The sequence below is a fragment of the Tauraco erythrolophus genome, chromosome 3, assembly GCF_009769465.1.
Source record: "Tauraco erythrolophus isolate bTauEry1 chromosome 3, bTauEry1.pri, whole genome shotgun sequence".
Taxonomy (NCBI): domain Eukaryota; kingdom Metazoa; phylum Chordata; class Aves; order Musophagiformes; family Musophagidae; genus Tauraco; species Tauraco erythrolophus.
The window spans coordinates 46,010,225-46,028,890 of record NC_141467.1 but is presented as its reverse complement, the minus strand read 5'-3'; the positions used below and the strand labels follow the sequence as shown (position 1 = coordinate 46,028,890).

The 18,666-nt window shown below is 42.5% G+C and overlaps 1 protein-coding gene across 3 annotated transcripts in view; it reads right to left on the bottom strand.

Moving 5' to 3' along the window:
• Positions 1-6,872: 6,872 nt before the first annotated feature.
• The window catches only part of SPIRE1 (spire type actin nucleation factor 1), a 133,345-nt gene continuing 121,551 nt past the window's right edge, over positions 6,873-18,666 (bottom strand). For 2 of the 3 annotated variants that reach the window (XM_086609186.1, XM_086609187.1), the window contains 7 exons: positions 18,540-18,630; positions 17,544-17,686; positions 11,229-11,366; positions 9,631-9,701; positions 8,872-8,899; positions 8,645-8,781; positions 6,873-7,799 (listed from right to left, as the gene is read on the bottom strand). In XM_086609186.1, the coding sequence (XP_086465312.1) occupies positions 7,547-7,799; positions 8,645-8,781; positions 8,872-8,899; positions 9,631-9,701; positions 11,229-11,366; positions 17,544-17,686; positions 18,540-18,630 (861 nt within the window). In that variant the 3' untranslated portion in view covers positions 6,873-7,546. Of the gene's footprint in view, positions 7,800-8,644; positions 8,782-8,871; positions 8,900-9,630; positions 9,702-11,228; positions 11,367-14,730; positions 14,905-17,543; positions 17,687-18,539; positions 18,631-18,666 lie in introns of all 3 variants that reach the window. The other variant, XM_086609185.1, reaches the window with a different exon arrangement.

The following is an 18,666-nucleotide window of genomic DNA, read 5'->3' as shown; positions in this document are numbered from 1 at the left end:
TTTCAGAGAAGGCTGCAGAAAAATTCTTCGCGTTAGTCTGTGCTGGGTGAGCAGCAGGACCCAGTGCCAGGCTCCCTGGAGCTCACTGTAAGCCACGTGTCCTACTGGTCAACAGCTCTGCAGGGGTCCTCTGTGCCTGAACTGGGAACTCCATTTGGGTCTGGCAGCTGCTTCATCTTGCAGTAGAACAGGAAAGAGTTATCTCAAATGAACAGCCTTGGCTTGTAAATAAGACCTTATTTGTCTAATAAACTATCTTCTTACCCCACCAACACGACTTGCCACAGGTCAGAATCACGCTTTTCAATCGCAGCTCCAGGAGGCAGGTCGTGCTTTCACTATGAATTGTTCAATGAAAAGGCATTTTTGTCAAGCACAAGTCCTGTCCTGAATTTTTCCACAGCTGAGGTGACTGAGGTATGATTCTCATTTTACCGGAACGCACCTGCAAGTAAAATCATCAGTAAGGGCTGTTAATTTGGGGCCCTGCTGGTACCATACTTCCCCTTCTTACTCCTCTATAATTTTGTTTCTAATGTAGTTAAAATCTGCAGCAGCTAAGATTTGGGGCTCTACCTCACCAAACAAGCGCAGAACATGCCCTTAGCAGTTGTGCTGTGTAAGAAACGGTGCTCGCTGTCTTTACAGTCAGCTCAAAAAGTGCGAGCGACGCACTGCCATTTTAAAGAACTTTTTATTAGTAATGCATAAACAGGAAGTTGCATTTCAGTACCACGTAACATGAAAACAAGCAGAAGACAATTCTATTGCCTCTCTCTGTTAGAGCTGATGCCCCGGGTGTACCTGAGGCTGCACGGATGGTACATGCGCAGTGACAGCACAGAAGCAGAAGTTCAAAGGGGAAGGGTTTGTGCTTTGGGCCTATTAATGTCCAAAAAGTGCATCATCTCCTGTTTGGGATTTCTTTTTCTCCTTTATTAGAGGAGAGGCGTGGGGAGAGGGAACCAACTTTAACAGAAATACAGCTCAAACACAATCCTCATTTTAGTTTCGCTTTCTAATTCACAGGCAATGTAACCATCAGGCCCTTCAACAGAAACGTGCCCATCTTAAATGTCTAAGCCGAAGTTGGGCCTTGGCCTCTACCTGTCTTGTAAGCTGGGCCATGAGAATGCAGCCTCTCTCTCTTTCTCTGTGTGTGTGTCAACTGGTGCTTATTTCCACCAAACTTTGGAAGCCAACCTTCTGCAGAAGTTGCATCAACTCATGCCTGTGTCCTTTAGTTCTAGACTGAGCAGCCCCTGAAACCCAGTTTAACAAACCCACCCTGCGATGCTTGGCCTACAGCCTGTCCTCCAAAACCCAAAGCATTGCTGGCTCCCACTGTTCAGCACTGACATGACTCCAGTTAGAGAAACACAGGGAGGACTCGTAGCTTAATGTAAAGGTTACAGCTGAATGGGAGGCACCAAGAATGTGTTTTGTTTCATACTGGCTGCCCACCTTTTTGCACTTGCAGGTTTTTTTAATCAAAGGGATGAATAATCAAACAGGTCTTTTCCAGCTGTGACTGTACAGTAAGTAGCCTGGCACCTCCAAAGACGATCTGCTTAAAAATGTGTTTCATTATTATCTATAGAAAGGCCTATTCTGAATGGCTTCCTCTAGAACTGCTCTGCAAAGACATCTTGATGACCTTTGCAGACTGCAGTGGCTGCTGTCATGTCAGGACACAGAGCCCAGGCTACCTGCGTATCTGACGCTCAGTTCAGCCAAGCACTGCTGCTGCAAAACAGCCCGACCCGAGGACGCATGGAAAAGTCACTGAATGGCAGTTAAGTGCAAATAAACAAGCGAAACTACCGCCACATAAAATTTGCTGTGTCTGTTCCATAACTGTTTAGCTCCACCACCTGATTATGCCCTAGGATGTTTATTGAGTGCGGAGCACCATGGTAAAATTCACTCACGAACCTTTGCTTGTCAAAGTGTCGTAAAGTTTCAACTATCTGGAATTCGGTGTGCCTGGAAGTGGTGCCAATTGCTTTCAAGCACTGAAAGCTGATGGCAGCTTGCAGCGCAGGATCCTGTTAGCTCTGACACCAAGAGAGCGCGTCTCACCGTTGGCCGATCCCAGAATTCTTTAAGCAGCTGTAACCGCCTTGTAGGCCTTGGTTTTGCAGGTGGCAACCCCAGGGCCCGGAAAGGCTCACAGCTTGCGCCAGGTCAACTGAGCAACACAAGCAGCTCTGGGATTCTTCAACGTCAAGCCGAGAACGCGGGAAGGCTGCGCGCTTCCTCTGCTCTGGGCTGCCAGAGTTTGCAGGCGCTGCTCAGTGCCCGCCCCTCGTACGCGGTAGCTGGCACCAGCTCTCCCAGCGGGAGTGGGCTGCGGGGCTGGACTCCATCGAGCTGCCATCAGGACAACGCTCATGAACTTACACTTGTGTGTCAGGAAACGGGTTCTGTGTCTTTGTGTATCGTGTCAGACTGAGCTAATGCCCTTCTCTCGTGGTTCTCCTAGCAGGAAATTTTGGTGAACAGCAGTTTCAGGTACCCAAAAAACTGAAACACAGTAGTAAAAATCAGACAGAAACAACAAAACAGATCTTTATAGCTGGAATCAATATTCATAAACATTCTCAGATTGGCCTTAAGATACATATATACAGAAGAAGAAGAAATAAACCAGAGCAGCTCCAAGTTGCCAACATGGAAATACTACAGAATTTTATGGTAACATTAACATAATCCATATGCTATAGCACCAGAGCGTACAGTTGCAGCACCTTTCCCTCATGCCTGTGTGCTGTCACTGTTTCACAAATGAGACTGAGCTCATCAGAAGGACATTTCTAAAAGACGTACAGAGCTGCTGGATGAGGTAAAGCATGAAGGTAGTAGTCGGGAGTCTGAAGTTGGAGCTTTTAAATTAGTTTTAACCTATACGCATGCAGGCAGTAACTAACTATGGAAGCTGATGCTGAACTTGCCTGGGAAAAGAGGGGAGCTTGGAAGGGAAGAGAGAACAACATAGTAACTGTGATAAAAACATTGTCTCCGTTTCTGGTTTAAAAACTAAAACCAATCAAAAACCTCTCCAAAAGACTGCCAGCATTTCTCTCCCAAAGATGAGGACAGAGATTTCCCAAAGCCTGTACTACATGCAGGACGAGCGTACCTTACCTGCAGACCATCAGTGTTTGAAGTAGCAACACGCTGGTGAAGGAAGGAGCTGGCTGGAAACAATCCCTACATTCTAATCACGTCGCTGGGGTTACACAAGCAGTTTTATTGCTACTCTAAGAGTACTTGGATGTGTTTCCGACCCTTCATGCAGCCCAGCCAGTGTTCAGCTGTTATTCAGTCATTTTCATTAACAATTCTTTGCCAAAAGAAACGTCTGACTGATCTTACAAAAGTGTGAAAAACAGAAGGAGAAAGAGAAGCTTTACATCTGCTTACACGTGAAGAATTAACACAAGGGCTATAATGGAAAGGCATTTTATTTTCGCCAGGTAACACCCCTTCCTGTGTAAAGAAAGTAATGGGGAAGGAGGAAAAACCAACAAAACCCGTAAGCGCTGTTGTCACCACGAGTGTTCGGAAGGTCAGGTTTGAGAGCTCCAGCAAAGGCCTGCTCGCTTCCTCCACCGCCGCCGTGCGGCAGAGCTGGCTTTCAGTTCTCCAAAACCTGGTTCACATAAAAAACAAGACTGATGCTGCCAGTGGCATTTTTTAACTCCTTAGATCTCCTGTGATGTGTTCAAACAGACCCTGGGCATATTAATAAAGTTAAAAAAAAATGAAAAGATTTTAAAAACTCACGGAAGGGATCTCACTGTGCTAGTCCCGCTTTTTTTTTAGCAGTAATTCACTCTAAAATGCCTGTGGAGTGCAAACTGTATCAGGGGGCTGAAGGTGTTAACTCTAATAAAGATAATAGCCAAGACACATATAAATAAGACTCATTTCCTTTTTAAAACAATATGGGAAAGTTAATTCCCATTGCATGATTGATGGAGACTGCCTAAACATTAATAAATATATTACACATATTTACAAGCTGCTGATTTCATCCTCTGATGCTAATGGCAAGTTCAGACCGTAAATAGGACACGCTGGGCAGCACCGCGGGGTACGCAGGCGAATGGCTGCGGCGGATTTGGGACGCTGGCGCAAGCAGCGAGATGGGAAGCTAAAAATAGCCCACTCCGCAGAGAGCCGGGCAACAGAGCTCCTTCAGGCTTTGCGCGACAAACCAACGTTCTTCTGCGGAACGAAACGCCAGGATAATGCAGAGCAACCGTGGCAGAGAGGAAGGGATGGGAGGGAAGCGGGGAGGCAGCCCTCCGCGCCACATTTTCCGGCGCTTGCCACAACGTGTGTCAGCAGCCTGGGTGTTTTTTTCCAGGGAAAAAAGGAGGTATCCAAGCCCTGCCCCACGGCAGCTCCGCGTGAGCAACATGGAGCTGTTTGTACAACCACTGCGTTGTTGTTCGGCATTGGCGCCCTGCCTAGCGGGGCAGAGCCTGGCCTGAGCCAAGGGCTGCTGGGCATCCCAGGAGGGCAAAGCTGGACGCCGAGGCTCCGCCGTGTCCCCAGAGCCGCCCTGGACACTGCTGAGGCGGAGCAGGGATACAGCTCGGGGATGGCGCGGGCATGCCGTCAGGGACTCACTTCCCTTTGCACACTCGGGATTTACTTAGTCCTTGATCCTGCCTGCTCTGCAACATCCTACGTCCCTCTCAAAGGGGAAAATAAGCGTGCTGGATACCCTGCACCTCAGTGGCTTGAGGATGCCAGGGAAGAGGACTGCGAGCAGAGGATTAGAGCGATTATAACCTGTGGCTGGGGCTTTTCCAGAAGAAAATGGTATGAACAACAACAGGGGAGATGCAAAGTGAGATTTCCTGCATTTCTTTCAGTCTAGTTTTCCAGATGCACTGTGCAGCCAACACACGGCCTGGTTTTGGCACAGAAACAAGAATAAGTGCTGATGTGACTGAGATCAGGTGACCCTTCCAGCAAGAGCAGATCTTTCAAATCAGCCTGTCCGAGCTGCTCACCTCCTGCAATTCTACATCCTTACCTCCAGGTGCTTTAGCATGCAAGACACTCTTCCAGACTGTCTTGGAACACTCCCCGAGGAGAGGGCCGTGACAGCTGACCTTACACAGGACAGCTAAGAGGGAGAGTTAGCCTTGAGCCCTGCTTTTCCTGTTCGCATTGGTTCAGAAAAAATTAAAAACATTAATTCAATAATCCCTGCATATGCAAAAATTCTCATTTGCCAAGGGGGTGTTTAAAGAAAAATAAGGATCGATGAGTCCCTGGGAAGGTGTAAGGAGACTTTTGCATGTGCTTTTCAAATCAACTTAGAAGATATGATCTGAGTGGCTGCTCCGAAGGCGGCGATGTAACATGCAAATATACTTTGAAGGGTGTCCTGGTTTTGACTGGGACAGAGTTAGTTTTTCTTTTTAGCAGCTAGAAGAGCTCCGTGTTTTGGTTTTAGTCTGGGATTCCTTATGAGAAGAACGTTGATAGCGCACTGATGTTTGTAGTTGGTGCTGAGACATCACGGACTTTTCAGCTTCCTGTGTTCTTGCCAGCGTGCGGGAGCACAACAGGCTGGGGGGGAGCATGGCTGGGACAGAGGGTCCACAACTCCCCTTACGATTTGAACTTAGACTTAGGATGGAGGGCCAAATTGGCCAATGGAGTATTCCATATCAGGCAGTGTCATGTCCAGTGTATAGATGAGGGTTGACCAGGAAGTTGAAATCTCAGTCTTCTAGGGGGACTCTCAGATTCTCATTCTCTCAGAGTTCTATGTCCCTCTCACTCTCTTTTCGGGCCTCTTACTCATCCGGAATTGCGGACTAACTCTGTCCCAGCCAAAATCAGGACAAAGTGGATGCCTTGTTCCCCTGGGCAGCAGGAGACAGCCCACAGTGGGACTGAAGCCCAGCTACCGCACGGGAGCCAACCACCCCTTGTGCCCCACGGCCTCTGCACTGAGCCTTACTGCAGCCTGCCTTTTCTTGGGCTTTTCCATGCACGAGATTCGGACAGGAGAATCTGTTTTGATGAATACGTCTTTAAAATCATGTTATGGAAACCTAGTCCCAGCTACTTTGGAGCAGTTCTGAGGTATCTCTCATTAATCCGAAGTATAGAAATGTTAATAAATAGATCTGAAACTTTTCTGCTATGTCATTCTATAATACACTGCTATATAGATATTAAATATGCCTCAGGGTATTAAAAAATTTATGAAAAAGTTACAGTAGTTGATTTTCAAGTATTAATAACTTGGCTACGTTAGCTTGTTTTTGAATACGAAAACGATCTGGCCCCAGATTATTGACTAAACTCTGGCTATGCCTGAATTTAAAAAAAGTATTTTGAATATAAAAAAAAGTGCAAAAAAGCATGAGATGTCAGTTAACGTTGTAACATTGTTGGAACTTCTAAATAACTAGTCTAGCTCTATTTCCTACATGAAATAAAACCAGAAAAAGAATGAAAAAAGGAAAAAGAAAAAATAGAGAGAGATTGCTCCCAATCTGAGACAGCACTGTCCCAAATTTCAGCAGAACACGAATTTTTACAGCCAAGTTATAAACCCCAGAAAAAACGGGGTTATCAGCAGCTACGCTGTCAGACGTAACTATAGCAGTATTTGTGTGCTCCGTTATAATACAAATGTACACCTTACCCACCGTTTTCTCTGAGGAACCACGAGAACAACTTGACAGGTATTCAGTTAAAATCAGAAGCCTCCCTTATTTCCCACCCTCCCCATAAACTGTACAACTCTGCCTACTACTAAAATTCACCGCTACTAGTAGTCGTCATCGTACATTCGAGATAGAAAGTGAACTACAGACGCCTGCTCAGGAGACACTTAGCAGTACACTAAGGCTTAGAAAGTCCAGCAGCTCAGAGGAACGGCCAGCCAGGCGGGCGAACAGCGTCTTCGCCACGTGTTTCGCTCTAGGACGCAGACATTGTTGAGGCCCGTGCTGAACCCTGATCTCAGAGCAACCGAAACGGTTCAGAGAGAGGCGGCTTCGACCGCGGTCGCTCACACTCGGAGTCTGGTGCGCAATACGACCCTTTCCCGTTTCAACGAGGACGTGAGCATTACTGGGGTGGTGACGCCAACGTGACTTACTGTGTGCTACCGCGCTAACGCTGACACTTTGTTAGATTTGGTTCTCCATTAAACATACGTTTTCAGCTCACCTCCTGAAAAATGATTCAAAGCATGGTTAAAAAAAAGACTGAAAGCAAGAAAAGGCTTTCTAGTTTCAACGCACACGTACAAAAGAGGCAACAATTTCAAACTACTGATTTTCTTCCAGTGCGAGCAGCTAACCCGTTGCGTATCATTCTGCACAGACCTAAACGTAGCGTCCTGCGTCTCTGGGAACCGCTGGAGTAGGAAATCCTGTGATCTACTGCAAGTTCAAGCCTGTGAAGTGAAATGAAGCAACGGAATGACAATCCAGTTTCGGTGACCTTGCTCATGGATGATGACCTCATGAAGACAAAAGCAAAGAAAAAGGCACAAGGCTCAGATCTCATTGATAGTCCTTTCAGAGGGGCAGTATTCAGAGGTTCCCGGTGACGACATGTAGAAGGACTGTGTTTTCCTTTTTAACCTGGCTCGCTTGTTGGCCAGAGATAGGCTGCGCCGGCTTGAATTGATGATTTCTGAAATAAACTTCTTGCAGTCCACACACACCTCCATCGTGCTCCAGTCCTCCATTAATTCTTTGGGAAACTCTTCATGTGACTTATCCACAGATTTGGACCTCGAGGTCAACCTGAAAGGCAAAAAAGCAGGACCTGTCACATTATTTAGCAGCGTGGCAGTGGGACCCAAGGGACACTCTCACGCAACAGCACATCAGAACGGTCTTGATTCAACTCTTCCTTTCTCCTGTCCCAAAAACGACACCAGGAGACCAAACACTGGAGAGGACAGCCTCTGCCTGGTTGCAGGGTCACTAACTGAGGGCATGTGTAATGTTTACCTTAACAAAAACAACATTCCTAATAACTATAAATAGATGATGTGTTTGGCTAACTTGGCTCAGCATTGTAGCACTAGTGATTTATGCAGAGGGTTTATACTGTAGATCCCCTCAAAAAGGAGCATTTCTTTTATATCTAATTTGTTGGATTAACTTCGTCGACCATTTGCATATAAGATATAAAACCAGTAGATAACTTCATAATGTCAATGCAAAAAAAAAGGGGGGTGAAAATTAGAATTAGAAAAAATTAGGAAAAAAAAAGATAAATCTGTGCAAGACATCATTGGATTTCCATTCAGTGAGTGATTCTAGCCTGTGAGATTTCTCTCTGGAGAGTCTATTCACACCAGAAAAAGACAGGCTAAGGATATTTTTGCAGAGGTGCTACAGAAATGCAGTTGTCTCAGACGCGTATTATTTTTCACCTTTTAAGACACTGTTAGTATTGCTGTTTCTGTAAATCAAAGCAATGTGTGGAAGAGACATGATTTTCAGGCTTCCGAAAAGATATTACAAGTATTAGAAACATCGATAACTACAAAACAGGTCGCCAGTAATAATGATTGATAACTCAGGAGGAAACATTTAGGAAGTGCTTCCAATAGACACAGGTGAGTAGAGTTGTTTCTCACCTGGACATGCTCCGCAGCGATCGGTGGTGACTGGTAGAGGGTTTCTCTGGCCTCATGAAACTTTCTCCTCTTTGCAAGGTTGAAGGTCCCAGCGAGAAGATGGGGAGAGTAGAATATGGCTTTGATGGCAACCGCATCTGTTGTGAAAACAGCAGAAGGAACATGCAGTATCATTACAAAGACGACAGCTTTTTAGAAAGGTTCTAACCATGAGTTTATTTACTTACTTTTTTGCAACACTGTGAGCATACAGGCCTGTGTGAGAAAGCAAAAGCATGAATCATTTAGTTGGGCAAAATTACATTTAAATCAAGAATAAGGGATAAATGTTTTCAGGAGTTAGAATCCTCCCCCATCCTCCCCTTAAATAAACATTTTTATTTTTAAAGCTTCTTCAATGTAATAACTTCAACGAGAACATGAAGCCAAAAGCAAGAAGAAATGCTAAAAAGAACTACAGCTAAATTAAAAGATAGGGGGGGAAAAAAAAAAAAGCTGCTTTTCCTCTAAAGCAACCTCGTTTACTAAGTGATGCAATAAATTAGTGATTCCATACATCTCCAGAGTTATTGTCTCACTGTTCGACTTAACATTTTTCATTTTATCTGCAAATTATTCCTCTTCCCTTCTCCACCCACGAGAACTCCAAAAATAATCCAAAAGGTAAATTGCCTTGAAATGTTTTCCACAACAACAGAGATTATGGAAGTGTTGATTGAGGAGTCTGAATAAACCCCATCTTGCTCTCCCATGAGCATAAAAGAACAAATGGGTGTTCTCTCACTTTTAGCCTGGAGTTTCAATCCTAGGAAGCAATTCTGTCACTTAGGAAGGATCTGGTTTTGCATTGGTTTTTTTTAACCTTGACTGTCACAGAAACAAAAATCAACAGTATGCAGTGGAAACATTTGTAAGTTTCTAACATATAAATCAGTATTTTTCGCTCTGAAATGGTACTTATTTATTAACAGATACTAAATATTTACCTCTTACAGAACTGACAAGTGTAAGACCAGGTAAAGAAAGAAAACCTTCTTGTTCGACAGCAAAAGCAGAGCTAAAAGAAGAACAGAGGAGTCCACAACGTTAGGCAAAGTCCCACACAATAATGACTTCATCTATCAGTTGCTACCAGTGAGACCACAGTTGCAGCGCTACATCAGTTCTGGGGTCCATACTTCTAAGACAACATTGAAAAGATTGGTCCAGAATTGTATCTTCATATATTTAGAAATACTCTTCAAATTTTTTACCCGAATTAAATACTTGCCAGTTAATTATTAACTTATTTTTATTCCTCCCTCACTGATGTTTCTATCATTACTACACAAAAAAGCAATGGAAAAGTACGAGTAACACCGGTAAGGAAGGGTACGTGTTACAACTGAAGAACACAAGAATAAATGGGCATAAATTCAATCATGAATACATTTAGGCTGCAGATTGTTCCTAACCATCTGGGTCAGGCTCTGGGACACAAACGTTTTTGCCTGTGATAACATTTGATCATTTTCTCCCAATCCTACGTTCCTGAAAACTAGAGGAGGTGCAGGAAAGAGCTATTATAACAATCTTACTTGAGGAAAACCTGCTTTATAGTGGGATGATAAATCCCATCTATTCAGTTTATTCAAAGGAGGTAGGGATCACAGTTTAAGAACATTTCTAGGAAAGAAAGGCATTGAACAATGAAAAGATTTGCAGTCAAAAAAAAGATGACGTATCGAGATACAAAGACTCAGGTGAGACTAGATAAATTTGTTTAGAAATAAAAGTGAACCATTTTAATAGTGGGGTAAATTAATTAAAGCATCAACTTTGAGATTTGATAAAAGCTCATTACTAAGTTTTATGTATCGTGACGATATGCAACAGGTGAATCTAATGAACAACGTATTAAGATTTTTGTTCCTCTGCCTTAAATGTATGAAATCATTTAATTAAATCTGTATAATAGACACAGGTAGGCCTATAGGTGAAATACACCGTGAAGTCAAAATACACTTGTGGGAGATGTTCAAGAAGCACAAGTCAAAAATGGGAGAAAAGGACACTGCTTCTACTGCTGAATACTAATTCCCAATCTGCAGTTACGGAAAAAAATGTTAGTTAATGAGTTATCTAATATTGAACCTCCTTCTGGGGTCACATGTTCTCTGACTTCTCTGAAGGCTTTCATCTCCTCTTTGCTTGACAGTGAGGATTCATATGAAAAACCTGTGGTAATTTCCCGCTGCTAGCTGTTACTCTGTTTTCTGGAATAGAAATACTGCAGAAGGCATCGGGGCAGAAACCACTTCAGTCAATGAAGTTTAAAACATACACATACAGATACGCTCTGATAATTGCAAACACTACTGCATTTTTATAGACAATCTAAACAAATAAGGTACTTCCATGGAAATTTTCCATGTTTCTGCACAAAATTCAAGGAAGCTGACCTGTATGTTACACAGTTAGGGGGAGTTTGGTGGATATTCCTTCTTTTTCTCCAGTACAGGGTAAGAAACAAATGTGTGAATGGGAGGCTTGTGTGACCGGCCTCCCTCAATAAGCTTCAGAGCCTCCACGGACCCAGCCCTACCTTTCCTTTTTTCAGAGCAGTGTAGACATCTTTATACTGCTGATACTTTTCCAGCTCTGCCTTCACCAGCACCTGACGGATGTGCATAACCTCCTCCACCGTCAGAGCCAGACATTCCACTGGGTAACAGAACTCCTCCTGGAAGCCAAAAAAACCTGTATTATTTCAAAGCCAAATGAGCTCTTCCAGACTTCAACCTAGACAACCAGCCACCTGGTTAGTAACTCCAGAAACAGAGGGTTTCTCCCTTCAAACTGGAATAGCACTGGCTCATTCATGGGCATCACATGAGTTTCAAACCATCGGAGACTGCGTAAGCGTGATCTCAACGGTCTGATGTTCAGCCTTCACAACAATGAGTTTTCTTCATTTTTGCTCCTCAAACCACTTGACGCTTCTCTCCATTTGTCTTTTGTTAGAAAGATTTGTTTCAAACCAATCAACGTTTGGGTTTGTAATTTGAAAGGGAAAAGGTAATTTGGCACATGGTATTACTATTAAGCATATTGTTTGAAGACACACAATTTCTCTCAGACTTTGTGGTGCCCAGAGTGGCCAAGGAAAGTTGTTATTAGCCCATTCTAGCAGAAATTTTTATTCAGTGGTACCACATCTTGGTGCTCACATGATCAGAATCTCACCAAGACTACAAAAGGTTACGGCAGTTCAGGCAGAAAAGTTCCCCTTTCTGCCCCAGGAAAGTAACAGTAGCAATTTAAGCTTTATAGAATAATCTCCAAATATAAAGCAGGAGAACTGGTTACCCAGTGTTGCATTATTAATGGCAGAGACTCAAAGAGAGACTAATGCCACAACTTCCCACTTCTAAAATTTTGCGTCTGTTCTGTATTACAGCGTTTAGGAGACTATTGAGCGGAGAACTCCTGAATTTGGTACCAGAGAATAAAAAGCACCAACCCAATTTGTAATCCAGCCCTGTAGTTGATTATACATTTCCAACAGAAAGACAGAAACCTCTGTGGGAACTCCCATCGATTTATGCTTAGTGAACCTTTTCAGTCGGCCCAGAGGGGCTACTGTGCGGTAATGACAGTGACACGTAATGCTCTCCGAATAAAGGAAGGAAATCTCTCCTGCAAATACAAAGACGTGGCTGACAGTTTGGAGATCCCGTTTACAAATTGAAGTGATGAATCGGATTAGCAGTGAAATGCCCCATTTCCATGTACTCAGAGGTCTGTTCTGTCTTTCCATTAGATTAAAAAGAAAATCTTTTCTACGTTGCAGACCTGGCAAACATTAGCATTTAGGAACCACCACATTTTTAAAAACTGTTGTCTTACCTATCTAGAAAGGGAACACAAAGAAACTTCACTCTGTTTAAGGTACCCCACAAAAGACTAGAATTGAGTTAACTTTGTTAGATTTGCCAGCTAAACCTTTGGGGTATAGAATCACTAGTTTTCTAGAAAGAACAAACTACATCAAAAGCAACGGCAATTTGCTCTGAGGTGTAAAACCGCACAGCCAAAACAAAGTAACTTCTGTTCCTTACGAGCAACTTTACAGCTCACCAGCAGCTCTCAGCGTTTCATTCTGGGTTCTCCCCATAGCAACTGCCTTGCTATGGAGAAGGCACGGCTGAAGGCTGGGGCGAGACGGGAGAGGAAGTGGGTGGGAAAGCGTGATGCACACAATGGCAGCAAAAAACCTCAATTCTGCATCGTGGGAGACTGAGAGAAACTGTCCGAGGTGAATGAGGCTGACTGAATGCTTGTAATCAATCAGAGCTTTAAGTCCTTTAGAAATACATTTCTTACTTGAAGCTCTTCCTTCCCCCTCATGAACGCCCATTCCTTTAATTTACAGAACGATGACGTCAGGGAATATTGCTCCTTTGAAGAAAGTCTGCCATCTGCTATAGGTGTAGAGCAGGTACTAGGGGAATAGTGTGGGCCTGTTGTTGTACCAATCGAAAATTATTATCACTAAAGCGAATAGAAATAGCTAGCAGGCAACAGGGGAAACAGAAAAAATGTTTACATGTTTAAATGCTAATGTTTTAATTCCAGAGGTTACACAAGGACAACAAAATGTTAATGCAACATTAAATGAAAGATAAATATTATGCTGATTTCAGAAAACTGCTCAGTTATTTTCTTTTTTTCCTTTTCGGAACAGAAATAAGTACACGAGAAAATCTTTTGTTTCAACACTAGCTCTAAGGCATTGAAATTAATTAAAATTACGCTAAGCTCTGACTAAACTTCATTACACAATGATGCTTTGGAGTTATTGCTCAAACTCTCAAAAATAATCTTCACCCAATTTAGGCAGCTCCAAGTGAGAGAACTTCAGCTCTCTGCAACACTTGCATACAATACAACATACTAAAGAAAAAAAGTGGTTTGAATGGTTTTGATTTTCTGGAATTGTACTCAATACTAATTTTAATATGAAAGAGAAGTCAGTAGTCTTCTTTTTAAAGAGAAAAAAATCTTACTTAAAAATATTATTTTGAACTTGAAGTTTTCATAATCCTCATGAGAACTGACTTAACACTTTGACTGTGCAATCTTATTATATACACCATAATAGCTTAAGGTGTATATGTGTAATTTTTTTACCTCAGGAAAAGTAGGTACTAAGAATTACATATCCATAACGCGAAATAAAGTGCTTTGTAGGTCATTCTCACCATACACACACCTAATAGGTCTTTACGACTAACATATTTTTACACTAATAAAAAATTCTAATGTAAAAATTCTCATTAAAGGATGTCACTAGGCATTCAAATGAGCTGCCCTGGTAAACTGCAATATGAACAAGTGCCAGATTGGTCTCTAAATTCTGCAATTCACAATTAGTCAAGCACTCTAAACTCTTGTTGCTTTTGCAGACCAACAGTTTCTAGGAAGTCAGCTGGATATCTCAACTATAAACTCTCCTGCAACAGGTTTCACACTTTCACTTATCGGTTGGGACAAGAAAAGGAAGGAGAAAATTAAATTATTCATGTTCAGTTCTACATAGGGGTAAATTAATTAGTTTTTCTTTTCAGTGGATTTGCCTTCCCTGGTACATAGTTATTAGTTATTCTGAATGATCTGATACGTAAGTGTGCTGAGGACCAAAACCATGTGTAGGTTTTCAAGTAAACCAGATTGCAAATGCCCTTCCATTCTACATAGAGTATCTTGTTAGAAACATAAAACCTTATTCTTTTCAACATAGTCCGAGGATTATGATAGTTTTGGTGGATTTTTCTGCAGGATCTTCATGTGCTGTAACATTTAAGGTCTGTCCCATTGATAATCTTGTGATGTTGCATTTTTAGTTTGCTGTCCTTTCAGAACTGATTTCTTTTCCCCGTGAGGTGATTGAAGACACACAAATATCCTACACACATCGAAATCAATGTCAATCAGGTGCAATGTCCCAGCCTAAGCTTTAATTCTTGCCACAGCTTAGGACGTGCTCCCCTAGGAGGGAACATGCTGGTGAAGGTGATTTCCAAAGCCAGCAAAAAGAGGCAAACCTTTGCGGGTTTCCACCTGCTGGCAAAAGCTCTCTCACAGAGATAGTACATAGCCCCTGCCACCCCACACATGGCTGCTTCAACGGGATGAGAGCTGAGCAGAGAAGCTGTTTGCATAGTTGAAAAAAGTGGTCTGAAAGTCATCCTTGGAAATAAACTGGTTATCCTAGGAACCTGAACGATAGATAGGAAGCAGAGAAGCGAATGCTGTGTATAAATGAAACCATTAGCTTTGGTCCTCTGGGTCATGAAAAAAAAAGATTATAATAATAATAATTAAAAAAGCAAACAGACTACAAAGGCATCCATATGTACATCTCAGGACACTGGCTTCATCCCACTGATTAAGCACCAAGTCAGCTCACTACAGCAAGCACACCACCAGGGCTGACCCCCCCCAAAATCACTGAGCTGCCCTGCCTTTCCATGTAGCACTGGTAGGGTGACATATCAAAAGGCCTATTTTGGCATTTTTCCAGGTTTGTTTCCCCTCCCCACCTACTTCGGTCTAACTCTCTCGGTCTGATGAGATGCCAGTTCACAAAACCGTCGTTAGTATGCAAGACCAACCAGTTTCTTGCTAATCCTGCTAAGAGACTGTAGCAAACTCCTGCCTGTTTTCACTGGCATTGAGGGCTATTTATTGACGAGGCCTTTTTCACCTTGGAGAGAAACTGCGGTCACAGGAGCAGGTGACAAGAAATGAAACTCCATCAATCCTGGAGGAAGGGATGAAGAAGTGTGAAGTCAAATAAAAAGGAAATAATATTCTGCACTCATTGAGAAGCATTCACTCTGGGAATGGCAATGTTACATATGCAGCATCTGGTACAGCCCCTGAAAGAAGCTGGCATCTCCCTGGGGAAGGAAAGGCTTGTAGTAAGCCAAAGCGTGGAACCGAGCCAGTGCCAGCATATCAGAAATCATCTACCAAAACAAAAAACAAAAGTATTGTGGGAGTTGTCTGTCACACCCTAGAGGGCACTATTGCCAAGTTAAAGAATTAGCTCTCTAGGCATCAAATAAAATAGGTTCTTATTAACAGAACATCATTTCACTACTGATTTTCCTTCTTCCTCACTTCACAGCCAAAACCAAGCTAGCTGATGGTGCTCTGAAGATTTAAAAAAAACACCCCAAAACCCCCCAAGCACAAAAGAAACTAGTAAAGCCTCTCCCCGCATGTTCCTGCATTAGCCTGACTTATCTAATGTCATCTTCTCCCTTTTCCTTTAGCATTTTTAAGGGGAAGTGGAATAATCGAATTAGCTTTCCTGCAGTGGTTTTATTTTTTATAAGCTTTTCTAGGCATGTATCAGTGAACAGACTGGCAGAAGGAAAATACGTATGCGGTCAAAAGGTGCTGTTAAGAACTTGGTTGATCTATTTAAAATAATGGCTTCATATATAAGATTTTTAAGTTGCATGATCCCCTCCAATAGATGATATGAGATCAGTATTATGATGTAGCATAGTTAGATACATTGAAAGTGTGATGGAGCAAATGCCTCAGTATAACATATAATACTTTCTCCCCTCCTCCTTGTAAACAAAATGTCTGTGAGTGACTCTGGGCCTAGCAGAAAATAAAGCTTGTGCTTCCACATACAGTGAGCGCAGCCAGTGATGACTGGACAATCCATTTTACATGACAGTGCCTTCAAATGCACGAGTTCAAAGGAACTCTCCAGCTTAGTTCTGGTGCAGTAGTTTCTGCTCCAAGTTCACTTTGGCAGAAGAAGTCTACTTGTGTTTTGCATTTATCAACATGCTACTACCTGATCTTCACCTGGAATGAGAAACTATGTTCGACTTGGAAGGATATAACAAACAAAACCCAGCAGACCCTCTGAAAAGAAGAGGAGGAAGCACGTTGAGGGAATATTTGGAGACTATTTTCTTGTTACCGTTCAACTTCATCATCTAATAGGTTTGGAGCCCGGCCATCATCTCTTGGGCCGACAAAAACACTCTTCAGAGCCCATTAATACCAGTGCACTACAAGATGGGGCAAGTGAATATTCCCTTTCTTTCAAAACTCTGATGTATTTATCGATTTCTCTATTCACCAGCACCTCATGGGGCATACTTTGAAACCCTGCTGGTAGGAAAAGAGACAAGGAACATATCCTGCGTGAAATTACAAAGCACTAATCAGTATGTCAGCATAGAAGAACCAGGATTTCATACCCTTTGCTGTTTGTACTCTGCTGGAAAACAGCTCTCAATTAAAGCTAATTGATCAAATGTACTGTACTTTCTTTTCAAGCGGCAACACAGGTTTTTGCCTCAGTAACTTCAACAAAGCAACACAGACAAACCTTGATTTGGATTACTGAAAGAGCTTTCACATGTATAAACCTTACCATGCAAGTTCTTAAGGTGGGAAGAAAAGAAACCATTCTATTCATTCAGCCATTAACTAAAATACTTCCAAAACCGAAAAAATTCCCCCAAATCCCAAAATAGATCCGCTGCTTTGGAATTGTCTCTATTCAAATGGAAAATCAGTAAGGTGAAGTTCGTCTGTTTTGGTAACATTCTGAAATAAAGTCAAGGCACGTGGCTTTACCCAGAGTCCTAATCAAAGTGCAAATGTTTTCTGAGGGACCTGTACCTGGGATTTTGGATAAGTATGCTAGAGAGACAAAGTTCACATCTTGATTTCGAAATGTCTTTAGTAGCCAAGGGCTGTTTCTGAATTGAGGAGTTTTCTTTTGAGTCAAGTTCTAATCACACTGAAGCCAAGTTTTAATTTTCATTATACTTTTAACATGCCTCTTTTTCTCTCTCCTACCACTCACTCCACTTACAAGTGATCTGGAGCTCTGTTTTGAAGGTGGTAGGAACTGTCTCACATTGGTTGGCGTTTCCTTTTCAATGGAGTGTCGTCTCTGAGGTGGCTGCCGTCTCTCAGGCTGTGGTGTAGATGATATGGGCAAGAACTTTGGAGGCACTAAAGATTCAACCAGTATCAAAAAATTAGTTCTTCTAAGACAGACTGTTGGATAACATTGCTCAGTACTTAAATTTGCTAGAATCCCCACTACTGGTGGCTGAAGTTACACACCCACTCTCAGAGCATCTTCAAGACAGGTATCATATTCATCACATTTTCCAGATTGAGAGAATAGCAATACTGATAAAACTAGCGAATATAGGCATGCTACTGTCCAGTTACCATTGTATATAAATTGTTTCAGGGTATTGGCTTACTCTACTTACCTCACCATTGTGCACAGATTGCACGTTTCATTACAAACCCTTTCCAGTGAAACTGAAACACTTTGAAATAAATGAAAAATATTGGTACACAGTAAAGCCTACAATAACTGTGCCTGAAAAAAAAGAACAGATCTTCCCCTCTTCCCAGTAAGTATGTATGATTGCTGTATGGTGATTGTTATGTGTCTTTCAAACACGTACATTCACTGCCACAGTGACAGAGATGCAGGAAATATTTAAATTGATATTAGGTTAGAATGCATTTCTGCAGCAACACATCCTTTTATGAGATGAGCAGAGTTAAACTACCCTCCATTCACTTCTGACTTCCTCTACAGTTCCACATTGAATTCAAGTAGGAAATCACCTTCTGTTTCACCAAGACATCTACATATAGTGTAGCCTAATGCCTTCTAATCGTTAATCACATTTGACCTATTCAGCAGGTTCTAGGGTTCAGCGTTAGAGATTTATTCCATTATCAACACTCAGCTTCAGCTTTCTACGAAAGTTGCAGACAAAGTTCATAGAACAGAAGACAACAGAGGTATGAAAAAGGTCTTGGCTTTTTCATCAAAACTCACTCTTTCTGCTGCTGGTGCCTTCTTGAGAGGGGTCTTCCACTTGTGAGGGGGAGATGCTGCTGCTACTCGCTGACTTGTGCACTGATTCCTCCTGTGTGGCAAGAGGAAAAGAAACAGAATTCCTCAG